Genomic DNA, 19,053 nt, shown 5'->3' on the forward strand with positions numbered 1-19,053 from the left:
ATTTATTGAGTGAGAATGCTTCAGCTGTAGCCGTTAAATGGGTTGCAATGTAATCCAGTGGAGCAAGTTCACCCTTTAAATGACACTAAATCCACCAAAAGGGCCTTTTTTTTTTGCCACTGACAGCTTCTCATTGTCATTATTAGTGTCTGACAGCATTATGCAAAGAGATCAATGTGTGCACCAACTTAACAGAAGCCTCGTTCAAGGAGGAATCTCACTCTCGTTCAAGGAGGTGAGTTGTTGCAGAAAAACAACAGTGGCCAGCCAAAGAGGAGAAGAAATCCTCCACCGAAGCACTTTTACCGAAAGAAAAATGTTGTTCCAAGAGCGGACAGACCTAATTAATGTTATTAGATGTGAAGAAAAATGTCTAGTCCTGTAGGGTTCCTTTGTGTGAGATTGTCAGACACAATCTGAGCCTATTGGTGGCAAAATAGGCACTTTTAATAGTCGTAATCTGACCGGTGAACTTGCCCCGTGTGATTACATTGTGGTCTGTCTTGATGCTGAAGTGTTCTCGCTCGGTACTGGACCAGCTCCAATTTTTTTTTTTTTTTTTGTCCCTATCAGTCATTTGGACCCCAAAAGGTGGCAAAAAGGGACCCAGACTGAAAAATACCAGAATGATCCTTTAGTGCAGCAGGGGCGTTTTAAGGTGTAAAGGTTTCATTTCTCATTTTCCGACGCTTATCCAGGACCGGGTCGCGGTGGCAGCAGGTTGAGGAGGTCCTTTCCTGGGCCACGTCCACGACTCCTCCTGGGGGATCCCGAGGCGTTCCCAGGCCAACCGGGAACGCCTGGTCCTGCCCCGGGTCTCCTCCCAGGTGGTCGTGTCTGGAACATTTTCTCCATCAGGAGGCGACCAGGAGGCGTCCTGGACCACCTCAGCCGGATCCTTTCAACACGGAGGAGCAGCGGCTCGACTCCGAGCTCCTCACCAGGAAACTCATTTCTGACGCTTGTACCCATGATCTTCTTCTTTCCACTTTATTTAAAACAGAAGGGAGGACCATTTCAAGTCAACTGACCAAAAAAAAAACAAAAAAAAACTTGAATTTGGGAATTTCTACATTGCTAAAGTCTAAATGATGTGATTATTCAACATTTTGTCAATTGAGTCTCAACGGTCCTCACTGTTTTCCGTTGTGCACCTTTAAGGCAGGGTGTCGGTGGCAGGTGCCACTGAGCAAGGCATCACATCAGCTATCAGACATCTTACAAACTCTTACAAAATGATTACAAGCCCAAATGTGTCACAGCCGACAAACATATTTCTGTTCTCCTGAGAGTTTCATTCAGAAACGTTTGTTTTTGGTTGGAAGACAAAATCCCACCTTCCTCTGTGAGCGTGATCGCTAAATTCATCTAATTTCTTATTCAGTTTGATGTCATCCTTCATCCTCATGGGAAAATAACATCAGAGGCACCAGAAAGACACCTGATCTTATTTTATCCAAACTTTAATAAAATATTAAAGGGTTATTAAAAATATAAAAACATTAAATAAACATTGATTGTATTAATATTAATTTGATCAATTAAATATGACATGGGTTTAAATAGCATGAAAAATGAAATGTATTAAGAGTTTGATTTATTTGAAAGGCCGAAGGTTGCTGGTCGGGGCCACTGAGCAAGGCACTTCACCAAAACTATTCAAACAACCCTGCGTTACAGTGGACTTTCCACTTGAACAATGTAATAATGAGAAGAAAGACTGTGCAGGTCTGATAGGGATATGCAAAATTCAATTTCCCTTGAATCATAATAAAAAAAAAAAAATCACGCTCTTCTGACTCTAATGAATCTTAATTGAACGCCTCATCCCTCCTCATCCGCCTCGATGAGCGCCAACAAGCCACAGGTGAGTCTTGAGCCGATTTCCACGCAGTTCATCTCTGCTCCTCGCTCATCTCGCTCAATCACACGCGACACACTCGGCCTCGTCTCCTCGGCGACGGGGAGGGGGGGGGCACGTTCAGTCAGGAGCGCCGTGCGCTGTAATTACAGACCGCCGGCTGTAAAATTCAGTTAGCGAACATTAACACATAACGACTTGGAAAAGGATCAGAGGAGAGGAGAGAGGGATCGAGGAGGGGAAGGAGAGCGTGAGAGAGAAGAGAAGACGAAGGGGGAAGAATGGTTGAGACAGAACGAGACATTCAGGGAAAAAAACGGGTTGATGAGCACAAAAGAGAGGGGCGAGACAACGAGGGATGAGAGGGAAAGATTTGCCTGGACTCATTCCTCATTCAAACTTTATTCAGACTCTAATCTGAGATAGCCTTGGTTAATGAAGTGAAATAATGAAGTGCTGCAAGGGCACGTAATTTAAGAGATGGGAGAAAAAGCTAAAGAATGAGACTAAGTTTGGGGCGTTAGACCGCAGACAAGATACGAGCGTTCACACCAGCAGACTTTTAGAGAAGCCAGTCGACGGCAGTCAGTTTTTGATGCTGCGACTGTAGAAATGTTGGCAGACGCTGACCGAGGCTGTCTGGCTCTTCTGTCTCTTGAACAGTAGCACAAAAAAAAAAACGGAAGAGAAAGAGAAGAGAAACTCCTCGCAGTCATATTTATAGAATAATCAAACCAATCCGTGTCAAACCAAAGAAAAAAAAAACGAAAGGCAGGGAAGTTTGCTTTGGTGCATTTGTTTTCAATTTGGTTCATTTTAGTTCAAACCGACCTTGTACAAGCAAAGCAATGCTTGCAAAAAGGGAAACGTCACACGGACTTAAAAGATGTGTGTTTATTGGACGGGGTTTTGGTAACAAGTCGTCCTGCGAGCTTGGACATGGTGTCCATTCCAGAACACGAGCATCGCTCCAGACTGCAGCTTGTCCTTACTTTATACTGTTAGACTGTTTTCCAAGCATGAGGAAATGCTGGCTGTTAGATGTTCACATCTGTCTCCTCATAGCCATGAAACCTTGCATTTTGGAGTCATTTCCTGAACATGATCTGGATAACTCTTTCAATCCTCACAAACCGCAGCTCTCTTGGAAGACGACCGAGACTTTTTCAGGCGTCTCGCTGCGATTACTTGGTGCCAACCGAGCTGGAACTGCATTGTTCTCACCTGGGCACGCAAAGCGAACCGGAGGGGTAAACGCTCCAGGGTTCAAATAAGACACTTGAACGCACCTTCGGTCAAGACCAAAGAGGACAGACGTCTAAAACTTTATCTCACTAGAAATGGAGAAATTTCTTGAGTCTGTGGATCGATTATCTCCGTGACCGGACGTCCCATCGACTTCAGGCTTGGCAGGTGTGTTGCTGAGGAAGTGCAAGTGTCGGTTATGAATATTTACGGTTTAAAAACTGCAAAAATCGGTTTCATGTTATGTTCTGCTGATGGACCGCAAAAGGCAGACCTTGAAACGTTTGCAAGATACACAAGTACGTTTCTACTCTGGTTGAGCGAACCTTTCTTTCTTTCTTTCTTTAACCTTTATTTGTTAGAGAGGGACAGTGTACATTAATAAACATTTTAAAAGACAGTAAAATGCAAATGCACCCAATTATAGCCAAAACGCTAATTTCCATTGGTAGTCCCCCTGCCAGAAGGATTATGGCTATACCTAAAAGCAACAGATTACAGTAGCAATATTCATATTATCACAAAAAAACAAAAAACAAAACAGTATTCACGTTATTAACATCATCAATCATAATCACAGTCACAATCCTATTATCAGTAACAAGAATAATAACAACAACAACAACAACACTGCAAGTAAAATAAAGATTAGGCCATGTGCTACAGAGGGCTCAGGTTCAGAGGTTAGTGTTGACAGGCTTGGTTTTCGATCAGCCATTTTTTTCATTTGACTTTAAAAGAGCTGTATGGGAGGGACTCCCTTATGCTTTGCGGTATTGTGTTCTACTCTTTGCCTGCCCTACAAGAAATAACCGAATGTCCAAATGAGGTTTTCCTGAGTGGTATTTCACAGTCCCCTCGAGCCGCCCCTCTGGTACTGCTTGTTGCAGGTGATCTAAACTGAATAAGGCTGCAAAGTGGAGGCGGAGCTCGGTTGTGTCGGATTTTGTACATGAGGCAACAATTTTTGAAAAAGACAAGCTTGTTCCAGCTCAGTAGCCCGTATTTGTTGAGGATTGTGCAATGATGGAAGGATCTTGGTTTTTTATCCAGGATTTTGAGTGCTTGCTTGTGTAGTGATATTAACCTGAAGAAGCAACGGGCGAAACACATTGTTCACTCCCAGCAGAGTTACATTAAAGTTCACTGAGCTGTTCCTGCAGCCGACCACCACCGGACTGACTCTTTATCAGTGTGTTTTAAACAACTTGGTAATTTGCAGACATTCAGTGCATGAGCTTCTTTCTCACTCCCAGTTAAATGTAAATGTACGAAGACACAACCAGACGTTTTTACATCGATTCCCAATCCTGCTGCACCAGCCTTTATTACACCTGGAGATTAAACATTTTAATAGGCACTTTTCAAACCACCGACTCCGAAATTTTGGTTTTAAATGAAAGATGCAAGTAAAAATCTACTTTTGCTGTCAAACTTACAACTAAAAGGTATTTGTCATACTTTTTTTTTTATTGCAAATACTCTAGCCGAAGAACTTCAGTGCCGTGAGCAGCATGGCCGTGCGGACACCTTCCCATAAAAGGAATAATGTTTTTGAAATGATGATGCACCGTTGGTGACATATCGCTGCTTTCACACTGTGCTTTCTGGGCCACAGGGAAAATGCATTATAAATACTAAAACATATACCATTTCTTTTCTCCACCTCCTCTGCCAACATGACGCTCCAGTCTGGATTTCTTAGGCTCCATTCTGTCCAAATCCCTTGACGATAAATTACTGTTTATATAGCTTATGTGCAAAGTGTCATTACTGACTTGCCCAATAATCTTGATTGGCAACAGGACATAAGGTGCAAGGATCCACATCCATTTTAGTTACACGTCTTCAATGGACAGCGTCGGCACAGCTGCAACTAAATACCTTGAAGTCAATAATGCATTTCACCCATAGGCTTCATTTGGCTTGTCCATAATAAATGCCTTTCAGTGTGTGGCGGAGTACTTTCACCGTTGAGTGGATTTTTATCCCTGCCCTGCAGTACGAGCGGCTGCACCAAGGCCATCCAACACCTATAAAACATATAAAACATTTAAACTAAACTGCATTTGCAATTAATTCTTTGCTTTTTTTTTTTTTTTTTTTTTTTTTTCAACCTGCGTGGAATAGCAGACGGGTGGGGTTTGCGCCAGATCGTGTCGGTGAAGGCTGTTAAGTGCAGGAAAAGTGTGATAAATTGACTTTGAGATGCTTTTGTGCGGATGTCTGAACTTTTCCAGCGCTCATTTATTATGTTGTGTGTGTGTGTGTGTGTGTGTGTGTGTAAAAAAAAAAAAAAAAAACTCCTCCCATCTGCCACCTCAGCGGACGAGATCTGCAGAATACAGCGCACATCATTCAAAATAATGGTAATGACATTTGGGAGCGTCTTGCAGCAGGAGAAGCCAAATTGCACAGGCAGAGCAATCAAGCCACCTAATTGCTGCCACATTCCTTCACAATTATTTATATATATATATATATATATTTTTTTTTTTTTCTGGGGGAAAACACAAGACAAAGCACAAATACACGACTTCCAATAACAAGGCCAAGCCGAAGCAGGTCGGAGAGAAAAGTGTAATTAAGTCCGGTGAGAGTTGCGTAAGCGGACAAAGAAGCGCCTCGGCTGCGGAGGAGGGCAAAGTGGCTTTGAACTTCACTTACTCCGACTTTTGTTGCTTCCGCCTTCCCCTCCCGCCGCCGCTCCTTCCTTCCTTCCGCCCCCCCCCAACAGAGTTCATTATGAAGCAAACTGGAAACCACAACCACATGTCCTCCTCCGCTCCCGCACCTTTACGCTAACGACTCGGCTCGGGCGTCCTGCAGCCAAACTCGCCAGGCAGTAAACTGTGATGTCCAAGGACAATTAAGGAAAACAAATCCAGGTTTTTTTTTTGTGTGTTTTTGTGTGTGTGGCATTTTTGCTTTATTTGATAGGGACAGTAGCAGTGGTGGAGAGAGTACTACAAACTGCTACTCCAGTAGAAGTACTGTTCCTCTGCTGGTATGTGACTGCAGTAGAAGTAGAAGTACTGTCACTCTGCTGGTATGTGACTGCAGTAGAAGTAGAAGTACTGTTCCTCTGCTGGTATGTGACTGCAGTAGAAGTAGAAGTAGTGCAGTAAAAATGTCCTGCAGTAAAAGTCCAAAGTGTCTCATTTCAAATGTCCTGGCAGTAAAAGTGACTGAGCTCCTTTTTCCAAACAGTAACTGTGTTAGCTGGGATCTTTTCCATGCAGTTAGAAAAGGAGGAGAGAACACGCTGCACACTGCATGCTTTTAAAGGGGCATCACACTCAACTGAAGTGAGGACCCTGTAGACTCAATCAGAATCAGAACCATTTAATTGAACCCTGAGGGAAAATTGAGTGACTGACACACGTGGAATAAGCACATCATATGATGCTTGAGTCTGCATGGTTTTCATCTTCACTGATATTTTCCCCCCATTTTTTTCCACACTTATTCTATATTTTTTGCCAGTTCAGTCAAAATGGTCCTCGCTGCAGTTTTTCATGGTGAATCTTTTATTGTGAAATTTGGCAATGACAAAAAGTAGAACCAACAAATTAGAAGCAGGTTCGTCTTATATATATTCATATTTGCTGCCTGAGCTTTTATTGTGAAAGGTTCCACAATCTGTCATTGATCATTTGTTCTCTGTGATGGATCTGATTTAAAATGTAGAGAAGGACAAAACTCGCTGACTTTCAAAAAACACCCAAAAACACAAGTACATAAAAAAGCTGCTCAGTTACAGTAACGTGAGGAAATGCATTTAGTTTCTTCCACCTCTGGTCAGCAGAGAGAGACAGGAAAGTCAGGGAAGATCCAAATCCGGATTCAAACCGGATCCGGATTCAAACGCAGGCCGGTCCGGTCGGGATCCACCAGGAGAGCTGGTTGATCAATAAACCATGAAAAGATGCTCTGATAAAACACATTTGAATTACCATGATAACTTTTTTTTTTTCATTTGTGTGGTTTTCAGCATCATCCAGGTGAGTCTCACACAACAGCCATTTGATTGATTTACTTATGGTTGTGTGTGTGTGTGTGTGTGTGTGTGTGTGTGTGTGTGTGTGTGTGCAGACCTCTCAACACAAGGTGATGCATTTGATATATTGTGTATCTCATTAATTGTATTTCATCATTAGCATACGGCGTCGGGTGTGTTGTTATTTCACTGCAGACAGTTCATGACGCTGATAATACAAGGAGTGATTTTCAACAGGAAACCTGGTGAAATGACAGCAACGTGTACATCAATTACTTAGGCACATTTTAATGTGATCATACCGGAAACCGGGATCATTTTCCGGCACAAATAATCGTGATTTTGAGCTTTCATATCGTCCGACCTAGTTCATTTTGTTTGTGAACAGAACATTTAAGCAAAAACAGAAACACCGAAGAAGAAAAAGACGCCCAAACCGCTTGTTGTCTTTCATGAAAATTACATAAGTGAAGCCCAAACACACCAAGAGTACTTTCATCTTTAACATACGGTATTGATTGTGTTATTATTTAATTGCGGACAGTTCATGACGCTGATAATTTAATGTGTGATTTTCAACAGAAAACCTGCTGAAATGAGTTATCAGTTAATGAGTTAATCAGTTATTTAAAGAGTAGATTTTGACAATAATAATGTTGAAAGCCAGGATCACTTGGGTCAGAATTGTGATTTTGAACTTTCACATCTTTATATTTCTAACACACACAATTTAATTTAGTCTTAGTCAATTTAGTCAAACAACATCCAAACCGCTTGTTGTCTTTCATAAAAATGACATTCAGTCCGAGATCAATCAACACCAAACCAGGATACAAATCAACCATTCCAAATCTTTTATTCAAATTTGCCTGGAATCGCTCCGATCCTGGACAGACGCTGAGATAGACGTTGTTGCTGGAAACACAGTGCAAAATGAGGAAAACCTCTCATCATGTCCCGCTGAAATTATTGGTATTGGGGAAACGCTAATGTTAAATAACAACCGGAAAAGACTAGCAACTACAATCACTGGTCCCTCCCTCCCTCCATCCCTCCCTCCTCCGGCCTCCCCGACAAGGTGATCCACAGATACAGAGAAAGTGAATGTCTGATACATTAAACACAGAAACCTCCGCTGCCCCAAGCAAAACACAAAATAATAATAATAATTATAAGGCCTGCACTTTAATTTGGTGTCCACTGCAACCCCCCAAAAAAATCATTCCTCTTTTTTCCATCATAACTGATTTACTGTAGTGATGATCCTCCCCCTCTTACAGTGTATTGTCTGAGCTTTGGAACAAATCCTGTAAGTAAAAATCAATATTTTCTTTCTTCAGTGTATGTAAATACTATGATTATGTATTTTGGATTGTTATTAAAGTATGAAAAAATAAAAGTTGTACATGTTGTTAAAGTTTTCAACATCGTATGTAAATGTACATGTTTTTCTTTCGGATTATAATGGATGAGGAAAGTCCCGGGACACTGATCGCTGTTATGATGTCGGACCGCCTCACCGAAGAGACTCGACGGGAAAAAAAAAAAAAAAAAAAATCATGTTCATTTATCCAAAAAGATGGAGGGGGATCAGAAGAACTCGATAAATGAAGATCTTGGTCGACAAACAGCAAAAAGTCTCCATCCTGACACGTCGCTCAGTCTCAGCCTCCGTGCTCAAATCCTGTTTTACTTCACAAACAAGGTCAAAAAATCTGCCGGTGGGATGAGATAATCCCTTATGAGATAATCCCACTTGTTTCCAGCGCTAAACAACATTTTCTTGAATCGAGTGTCATGTTCTTAGTCCCAGTGGCTGATCTGCTTCATTCTGCCGTGCTTCAACGGATTTGTACTTTTGTTCCCGGACGAACTCACGAAACAAGTGAAACTGCGCTGGAAACAAGTGGGATTATCTAGGCAGAATAAAGCAGATTAGCCGACTAGAATCAAGAAAATGACGCTTTTATTCAAAAAAATTCTGAAAACAAGTTTATTTGCTTTGGAAACACGTGGGATTATCTCATCCCGATGGCAGATTTTTGATTTTATATGATGAAAAACGCTGAAGATGAGGCAAAACTAAATTAAATTTTGTTTTTTTTACAGTGCAACTAGACCACCAGTCATTTGACTCGGCACTTCTTGAGTCAGTCGGTCAGAAAATGACGTGGCGAGTCGGCTACAAAGCCAGTCACTTATCTAACCTCCCGATGAGCCAGCTACCAATCAGTTAATTTTCCAAGTTTCTGGGTCAGATTCCTAATCCGGTCTAATCCGGTCCCGTCAATCGGTGCAAGACAGCGACGGAGACAGGCGGCCATTGTTGCAAACAGTCCGACTGATTTCCATCACGTCTTCCTCTACAGGCGACGGAGCGGCTCTCTTCACACAGGACAGCCTGAGTGTGTGTTTATGAGTGAGTGAGTGTGTGTGTGTGTGTGTGTGTGTGTGTGTGTGGAATATGCATACGGGGTGTGTTCAAGTGTGTGGACGCACATGCCTGCGTGCACACACACAAAAACGGGCTCTGGGCTCTGAGCTTCGTCCCGGGCAGATCAGTGATAGATAGAGTGGCGCTGTTGGAGAGGGGGGGGATGGAAAGAAGGAGGGATGGAGGGAAAAGAGGAGGAGGAGGAGGAGGACAAAGGCTTCATTCTTTGCCTGTGGTGAGGAGTTTCAGGGCTTTCTGGAGGTTCTGGATGGCCGTGGTGACGTCCTCGTACTGCAGGGCGCTGCCGGCATACTTACAGTATTTCTGGGCCTTGGTGTAGTCCTCCGGGGTCAGGTGGACGTTACCTGGATGGAGGGAAAGATGGAGGGAGGGAGGGAGGGAGGAGAAAAGCGCGAGGCGAAGAGGAGGAGGAAGGAGGAAAGGGCACGCAGGAAGATGAGGAGAGCAAAAAAAAAAGCAAGAGGGAGTGAGACAAAGTAGGAGAAGTCGTAAAAGCGAGCAGGGAAGAGCGTGAGAAAGAGGAAGACACAAAGAAAGACGGAGACGGAGAGAAAATGAATAAGATGTGGGGAAAAGGAAGGGAGAGGGAAGAAGAGGGAGAAACAGTAAAAAGAGGGAGAGAGGAGGAGGGAGAGGATAAAGAGGCAAGAGCATGAAGACAGAAAAAACAAGAGCGAAAGCATAAGAGGAAAAGATGCGATTGAAGACAGAAATAGCACAAAACAATGAGATAGAGAGAATAAAAAGAGGAAGAGCACAGGGAGGGAGGGAGAGAGAGATGGGCGTTAGATGTCACTTGATCTGAAGAGACTGCGAGTCAAACAGGCAGAGTCGAGAGGAAAGACGTTTCAGGGCTGAGTCACCGAGTCGTGGATCTGCCGGGGAATCACCGCCACAGCAGACAGCAGCTGCCGGAGCTCCAGCTGTGTGTGTGTGTGTGTGTGAGTGTGTGTGTGTGTGTGTGTGTGTGTGTGTGTGTGTGTGAGAACTCCGTCAGCTCCAGCAGACACACACAAAAAAGAGACATTAAAAAAAGAGACATTATCCGGGTGCTCCAAACGGGATGATGGGATTCATCTCATGCAACAGCTTTCATCTGATGTGACAAAAGTGACAAAGCAGATTTATCCTTATTGCTGAGTCATGAGTCTGTCTATCAGCGGCACCGGCTTGCTAGAATATAAATAACTTTAAAAATATTAAAATAATGTAACACAATCTGGATGCAGAGCGTGTGACGTTGTGATGAGCCGCCTCCTTTGTGATGATCAGAATAAAAAGGAGCCGATACCCATGATTCACTTTTCTGACCCATGGGTTTCACATTGGCGTGCAATGATATACTGAATTATGACCTACAGTCCTGTCTATTATGTGAATTAGTTAGGGGTGAATACCTCTCGTCTCCAAAAAGGAAAAAAACTGGAAATCGCAAAATGCAAAATGAGACAATAGTGTCAGCTGAATATGGGAAAATAGGGTTGCGGCTGGTGAGTTTACTCATTAGCAGCCAAAAAAATAAAATAAAATAAAATAACATAAAATAACATAAAATAAAATAAAATACAGTAAATTAAAACTAAACTAAATTAAATTAAATTAAATTAAATTAAATTAAATTAAATACAAATAAAATAAAATACAGAAAGCTGTGTGTGCAAAATAATAATAATAATCAAAAATCCTTAAGGGGAAAAAAAAACCCTGACAGCCTGAAAGATGCATCTCATCACAAAAAAGAGACAAAAAGACAGAGATAAAAAAAATCAGAATGGCAAACAAAGGCGAACTAAGCGCCTAAAATCAAGAAAAAAAAACAAATAAAACTGAAATCAAAGTAAACACAAAAAAACCCAGTACATTTAAAATCTATGAAATGACAAGAGAGAAAACAGCATGTCCCACAGGAAGAATTTGATTTAAGCCACAGACTATTTGAACAGGGAAGGAAGAGACGAGTTACATCAATCACACACACACACACACACACACACACACACACACGATCCTCCATTTGAAAGTATCAGACTGTCCTCTCCACTGTCAGCGGCAAATGATTAAGAGCACATGAAGCGCCGTGTCCTCAAGACACACAGCGGACCAGACGCTGTGCTAATGTGGGTCAGAGGCCCCCATCAATCAATACATCAATCAATCGCCAGTCATCGATGTAATTAACCAAAAGAACAAGAGATTTATGGACCAAAAAAAAAAAAAAACAGACGTGCACAGACAGAGAAAGACAAAAAAAATCTTTAATCTAAGAGATGAGATGTACTGGAAGTGTTTTATGTATTTTTTGTGTTTTGGCCAAGAAATAATCACCTTATTGTGCCAAAAAAGACACAAGAAAATGATTTCAATAAGCTCTGCCTGGCTTCACCCAACACTTCAGGTTTCCACCCACTTAAACATCTCATTCCCTTCCCCCTCTGGGGTTTGTCAGTGCGAGTGTTGCGTAAGGTTCCTCAAAGCGAATCCTTGGCGAGGCGGCGGCGGTGGTGTAAATTTAGTGTTTCAAGTCATTTCTGCCGCAGAGCCGCAATTAAGCCGAGCACGAGGCGTCCATTAGGAAACCGCTTAGAGATGAAGCCCGGCTCGTCTTTCCTCAGCGATTCCACCGGGTGAGATTAAACGCAATTACTGCCGCGGAAAGTTTTCACAGCTTTCTAACAGCAGATTAAAAGCCTGCAAGAATTTAGAAACAGGCAAAATAAATTCTGTTTTTTTTTTTTTTTTTTTTTTTGGCCGGCTCGACGACACTTTTCAGCAACACCCAGCTGCACGTGGTTTCACACAGTTTCAAACGGGAGGTGAATCTCTGGCTTAAAGAGAATCGATCTCACTGATTGAACTTGTAAATCATGATTCCAGTCAATAATTACATTTTCAGTGTATTAAAGTCCACCTCCAGTCATTTATTAAGCCCTGAAAAAGCCCCTAAAATAATCTGTTCAATATTACACCTTTAGAAGTTTTTTTTTTTTTCCATTAACAAACATCCCTTAGTGCCTTAATCATAACTCTAAACCTTGCCCTGATTAAAAATGTGCAGATTGATGAATCTGTAAAAAGTCCACACAGCCACGCGTCCCGTCCCGAGACAGTCGTGAACACTGTGCCATATTTGAAAATCTAACCATGAAAAAAATTACTTTCTTTCAGTGAATCTCTTTGTCGCACTAATATTGTTCATGTGAAGCAGCCATTTCCATTTGCTGCTAACGATATGCAAAGCAGCGCCCCATTAGCTGACGGCTGATTGGCTGAGGGATTTGTGACGTAGGAAATGGCCCACGGTCTGAATCTCACACACACACCTCCTCTACCGCCATCTCTGGTGACAAACTCTGCACAAATGCAGGTCAGTAGAGTCAAAGTCACACATTTAAACGGACAGAAACACAAGATAAACACATTTTTGAGAGCAGGGGGACTTTAAATGAACTTGCACTAATGTAGAATTACTGTTTTAAGTAAACTTTCTATTTTTAGTGGATTTTCCCTTTAGAAAAACAGTTCAAGGGTTATTGTGACTGGCATCATGGAAGGTCAAGGACACCATACCATAATCACCTGTCAGTACAGAGGTGTGTGTGTGTGTGTGTGTGTGTGTGTGTGTGTGTGCATGATTTATTTAAGAGAGGCAGCCTATTGAAGAGCTCAGAGGTCGCTGTGATCCGGCCTCTTGAAAGAAAGAAAGAAAGACTCGCCTGTAATCGCCCCGAATGACAGGAGACGTTTGTGAAGAGACGGCTTTCGGGTAGATTGGAGAGACAGAGCGAGTGTGCGTGTGTGTGTATATGTGCGTGTGTGTGTGTGTGTGAATACAGTGCAGTGTGCCTTTGATCAGGCCTCACTGCTGTAGCATTTAATAAAGAGAAGACTGGAGGTGTCGTATGACCTCTAAAGTCTCCCTGAGGGACAAACCACTCCCTGTGAGCTCACCAGGTCCAACATATGTCCCTCGCCCTCTCTCTCTCTCTCTCTCTCTCTCTCTAATATTATATAGTCCACTAACTGAAGCTTTGTACCTCCACTAAGAGACAAAACCCGTGCACCTCCAAGAATCAACTCAGAAAAGGCGCTGACTTGATCGTGACCCCCAGGCTGAGCTCTGGTTCTGCATTTTCCCCTTAAAACAGAAAAAAAAACTGTCTAAATAGAAATGCACTGATCAGTTAGGCCACATCCACTGGAAGACTTTTATTTTCTGTGCAAAGAAGCAAACAAAAAGCATGCACATCCAAAAAACTTGAATCTCGGCGCTGGACAGAAAATAGTCCAGGATGTTATTTTCTCAAAACACCAATTTTCTTTTGGATTTGGCCGTCTGTGCACATTAAATTGGCATTTTTTTGGGACGCTGACATTAACTTTAGCTAAATGTGCTCCAGAGTGGAATTTCTAAAAATGACATTTTCCTTTCGCCTCGTGCAGTGGCGCTGACGTCACCGCTGCCATTTTGCTCGCGGCGGAGAGACGTTGATCTGACACAGCTGCGACGTTCACCATGATGGATGTTCTCCGCTACTTTCAACAGTTTGCGTTGGCTCTCTGACATAAATCGGCTCCTTTGGCTGACTTCTTTTTTGAAGAGCCACCAAAAAAAAACCACCTGGACAGATTTAGATTTGCAAATATTGCACTTTGCTTTATCACTGCTTTCATTGCTTAAGTGCCTCTGATGCCCCTTTTCCACCAAAAAGCACCTGGTGCTAGTTCAGTGCTGGTGCTAGAGCCAGTGCTTAACTGGTTCCAACAAAGAACCGGTTTGCTTTTCCATCGGTCCAGAGCCAAGCGGAGCCAAGTCAGGGCCATCTGACTTGGCTCTATCTATCTATCTGAGTCATCGTAAAACGTGATCACGTTGGTGTGTGAGACGCTCGCTCGGAATCACAATAACAAACATGGACGACCCATCATAGTGGTGCAAATACTGCTTGTGTGTTTACAAGCCTACATTGCGGTCCAGAGGCAAAAAATGCAATTATTGCTGCCTACCTGTCGTATTCGTGGTTGGAACAAATGATGACTACGTTTAGCTATACGTTTGTAGCGTTCGCTGTTCCCGTTTGGGTCTGTAACCCCGCCCACCAATGACGTGGTGGGTCACGTCATCGTTTAGCCCCTGCTCGAAGTCGGTGCTTGCCTGGAAGCAGTTTGGAACCGGTTTGGCCGGTGCTTGGGCGGTGGAAAACCAAAGAACTGGTGCTAAGTCAGGCACCGGCTCCGAACCAGCCCTGGAACCGCTTTGGTGGAAAAGGGGTACGAGTGCTGCATTTTCCAGTTTGGCTCATTTTCTTCCGTCTTCCATCGCTGATGTTCATCGCCTCCATTGGTTTAGGTTGGTGAAAGTCACGGTTAGGGTTAGCCAATCAGAGGCAGAGTAAGGGACGGGTCTTTGTGTCTGTTCTCAGTCTCTTCATGTAAGAGGGAGTGGATCAGGGCAGGCGGTGAAATTTTGGCGAAGCGATAAAAAGGACGGCTCTAACCTGCGACTTCGTTCCCGTTGTTCGTATCAAAGAGCCGTTAAAAAGAATCGGATCATTTACGAACGTATCGTCACGAGTTTTTATCATTTCAAGCTCCACATAAAGAACACTGACATTGTGCAATATGCTGAGCAGACCTCAGCCACACTGTTTTACCTCTACTATCTATTTATTACGTTTGGTTCTGCACATAAATCTTGCAAATATATTTTTGTACATACATATTTATATATTTATATATTTATACTGCCTCTCTCTGATTCTTTTATCTTTGTTATTTTTATTCCTTTACTTTTTATGGTGTTTTATCCATCTTTTTACTGTGACCAATGCATCACTTTTTCGTTTCACAGTGCATCTCTGATGTAATGTCAAAATGACAATAAAGGAATCTATCTATCTATCTATCTGCTTCGGCGTCTGTCCATACGAACAGAGACCGGACATTTTTGGTTTTTAAAGGTAATTGCACTCGCATTTGTAAATCGGCGATGTTAACAAAGCGCTCCAGTCTCTCCTCGACATCTCTCAAAAACAGCTGGATCCATGCACATGTGGCCTTAGACTCTAAAACTATGTTTATATTGCAGCTGAGAGTCTGAAAGAGCAACAATCTGCACCGTTAAGACTTTTTTTTTTCTTCTTCTTCTTCATTCAGATCAGATCAGGCTGCACAAACGATGGAAAGCAACCAGAACTCGTTACTCGCTGCGAGTCGCTCTGGATCAAAGTGTCAGCTGAGTGACTGAAGTGTTAAAATATTTCAGCTTGTTTCTTCGCTCTGCTGGTGTGAAAACACTTGTCTTGACAAAGCCTCGTCTTACACAACAACGGCGTAACGGCTGAGACAATCACAGCGAGCGAGCCGAAACTGAAACTAGGCCAAAAATAAGTCATCCATCATTATTATGGCTTCTTTTTTTTCTTTTCTTCTTTTTTTTCCTCTAACTTAGCTCTCTGCAGCTTATTATGCTCGCAGCACTCCACCCATCTCGGCCCAGGCCGGACTCTCTGGAGAAATGGACTACAATAAAGCAGACTGGAGGGGCGTAGCATTATACAATCCATACCATCATTGTCTCAGCCCTCTTCTCTCTCTCTCTCTCTCTCTCTCTGACATACAAGTCTAGTGAGGAGAGACAAATCTGACATAAAAATGCCGGTTTCATTGACTTTTTGAGGGTCTTGTCCCTTTTTTCTCACCCATCTCTCTTGCTGTTTTTGTTGTTTTACACCTCTCCTCTCTTTCTCAATCGATCCCTTTTCGCTGTGTTCCCCTATATCCTTCCTTTGCCACCTCCTCTTCTTTTTCACCCTCCGTCTCTAATTTTGTCCTCGATTACCCTCCTTCCTTTTTTCCTGTCAACCTGTCTTTCTCTCCGCCGTCTCTTTTATTCTCACCTTCTCTCTTGCCATTTTCCTCTCTTTTATCATCCTTGATCCCCTCTTTTCTGTCTCATCTTTTCCTCCCCGTACTTTCTTTGGCTATCGTTGTCCGGCTTTCCCGTCTTACACCTCACACATTCCCTTGTCTCTCTCCATCTCAGATCCCCGTTTCTCCTTTCTCTTTCTAAATCCCTATCCTCCCATATTCTCTCTCTCTCTCTCTCCCCCTCCATCCCTCCACCCCTTTCTCCCCAGAGGACCGTCTTAACTCGAACCATGCGTCCTGGACCCTCCCATCCGACCGCAGTGTGCGCTGCAAAGTGAATATGAGACGCAGTTTGGGGCAGGGCGCGCTGTTCATATCAAACACATTAATTCACGCATCTGCAGATCGTTGGCCTGTTGCTCCGTCGGCATGTTTCCAAGCCATGAAATGACTGACAGCGCAAGATAAAGAAAAAAAAAATTGTACTACATTGTTACACAGTAGATCTTGTTTTAAAAGTACTGAATGACACTGAATGAGTGCAGGTAATTTAGATTGAAAATGGATATTAATGTCTTGGATTGAAGTTTACTTTCGGTTGAAGACGCCGGGATCTGCATCTCCAAATGTCCTAGTCATTTTTTTTAGCCATGATTAGTGGACTGAGAGAAGTTTTAACAACCAAAAGTTAAAAGAAAGTTTTCCTCAAATCATGCTGTGATGATTTCCTTCACCTGATCATACGACAATGACCACGTTCTCACTGCTCTTTTCCATACAGACGACCAACATGTACTTCTTTGGGACAAAAAATTCAATCAGAAGGGCGTTTGTGGGCAAAGACGTCCTCAACTGCAGGTACTTCACGTGAAACGTCTTGTGATCATCTGATGAAGAGGACCATGTATGTTCTCAGTTTATGCCCAAATATGTCAATTAATCGTAAACTGAAATGTTGTGAGATTTTCACCTTCTGACAGACTTGCAGCCTTCAGTTCTGTGGCTCACTTTTTCATTTTTCTATCCTGCGGCAGAAAAGTTCAGTCCTGAGATCAAGCAGCTACTCAAATAAGAACTTGATCAAACTATTCTTCTGTTTTGATGATATCCCGGTGGGATGCGGAGAAGGACCCCCTGTGTTCCTGATCCCCGGTTTTATGAGAAATGCATACCTGAGCCACAGACCAAGAGATGATGTCTCTCTTGACTAAGCAGCAAAACATGGCTCACTGCTCTAGAAATGTCTCGGGGAAGAGCAGGGGAGGGGGAAAAATGATATTGCACAATAAGACCATAATCGCCGTGTTGATTTTCTTCTGCACTAAGGAGCAGGGGGAAGACTCACAAATATGCTGAGTGAATACTCAGAAGAACAACAAAGAGGAAGAGAGGGAACATAAAGACACGGATCATAAACAAAACAGGAAGAAAAAGAGGTAAAAGAGCGCATGACGAGGAGGAAGACTTGCAGAGGAGTGCATTTTCATTTGAACAGGCGGTAATAACAATAATAACTGTATCGTATAGGGAACTGCATCCTCAATGTTTCCCCTTCCACTAAACAGTCTGGGCGGCCCGCCCGGCCAAACTTGCATGCCGCCTGGCTTGGAGGAGGAAAAAAAACACAAAACTGATTTCTCATCAATCAACGCTGCTTCCAGCCCTAATTTCCAGGGTAACCACCCACCTGGCTTACACACTGGAAAACTTCAGTTATTTTCAAATAAATAACGTGTGTTAGACGGCAAGTCCAGCAAGAGCTGGTCCTCGCTGAAGAGTAAAATGTAAAGCAACTGGCCCCGGTTCGCTGATCCGGTTTACAAGCAAGACAACCGAGAGATTTGATGCTGTTGATTTTAATGACAAAACGGCATTAATGCAACTGTAAGCTGATGAAGTTAGTTGGGCAACTTGTTGGATTTATTTCTTGCAGAGGTGGCAGGAGGTCGGGGAGTGTATTTTCAGCAGCAGCAAAGTACTAACAACAGTAGATGTACTATATAAATACTACAGGCGGCTCTATGTCCCTGTGCTCTTGCTTTCCTCATGACAATATATATATTTTTATGTATTTTTAAACATCTTCTCCCCATGGTGGCCCGCCACAGCAGAATATATGCAGGGGAAACATGAAACACTGCACTGATGTGAGTTACAGATTTTTTTTTTTTTTACTTAGTTAGTTCTGCACAGCAGAACTAACTAAGTAAATACAACCACACATGCAGTCTGATCTTTCCACATCAAATTTTAACCACATTTGCAGGTTGTGTTCTGAATGTGATTCAATTTACAGCTTTGAACATGCAGCTCAGTCTGACCAGGCAGATTTTTTTTTTTTTTTAATATTTTCTTCTCCTAGTCAGTTCCCATGAGTCAAATATCTCATTTCACTTTTTGCAATCAGAGCAGTGTTCTTTACTGCACGTTAACATCTCTCTAATTGGTTTTAGCAGTGATTGGACAAACGTGCCATTCAACACACATTCGGTCCAAAACTTATCCTGAGAGGAGAAAAGCGCACAGGGTCCAAAAGAGCAAACTGCATTCCTTTTTTTTTTCCCCTCTGATGCTTTTGTGGTTACGTATGAATTAAGTAGGAGAGTTTGAATTATTCATTTCACC

At 42.7% G+C, this 19,053-nt stretch overlaps 1 protein-coding gene across 1 annotated transcript in view; it reads right to left on the reverse strand.

The window, feature by feature from the left end:
• Positions 1-7,945: 7,945 nt before the first annotated feature.
• vta1 (vesicle (multivesicular body) trafficking 1) overlaps positions 7,946-19,053 on the reverse strand; it is a 96,637-nt gene continuing 85,529 nt past the window's right edge. The window contains exon 8 of the mRNA XM_030046695.1: positions 7,946-9,905. Coding sequence (XP_029902555.1) covers positions 9,760-9,905 — 146 coding nt within the window. The 3' untranslated portion in view covers positions 7,946-9,759. The remainder of the gene's footprint in view (positions 9,906-19,053) is intronic.

This window comes from Myripristis murdjan, chromosome 24, assembly GCF_902150065.1.
Source record: "Myripristis murdjan chromosome 24, fMyrMur1.1, whole genome shotgun sequence".
Classification (NCBI taxonomy): Eukaryota; Metazoa; Chordata; class Actinopteri; order Holocentriformes; family Holocentridae; genus Myripristis; species Myripristis murdjan.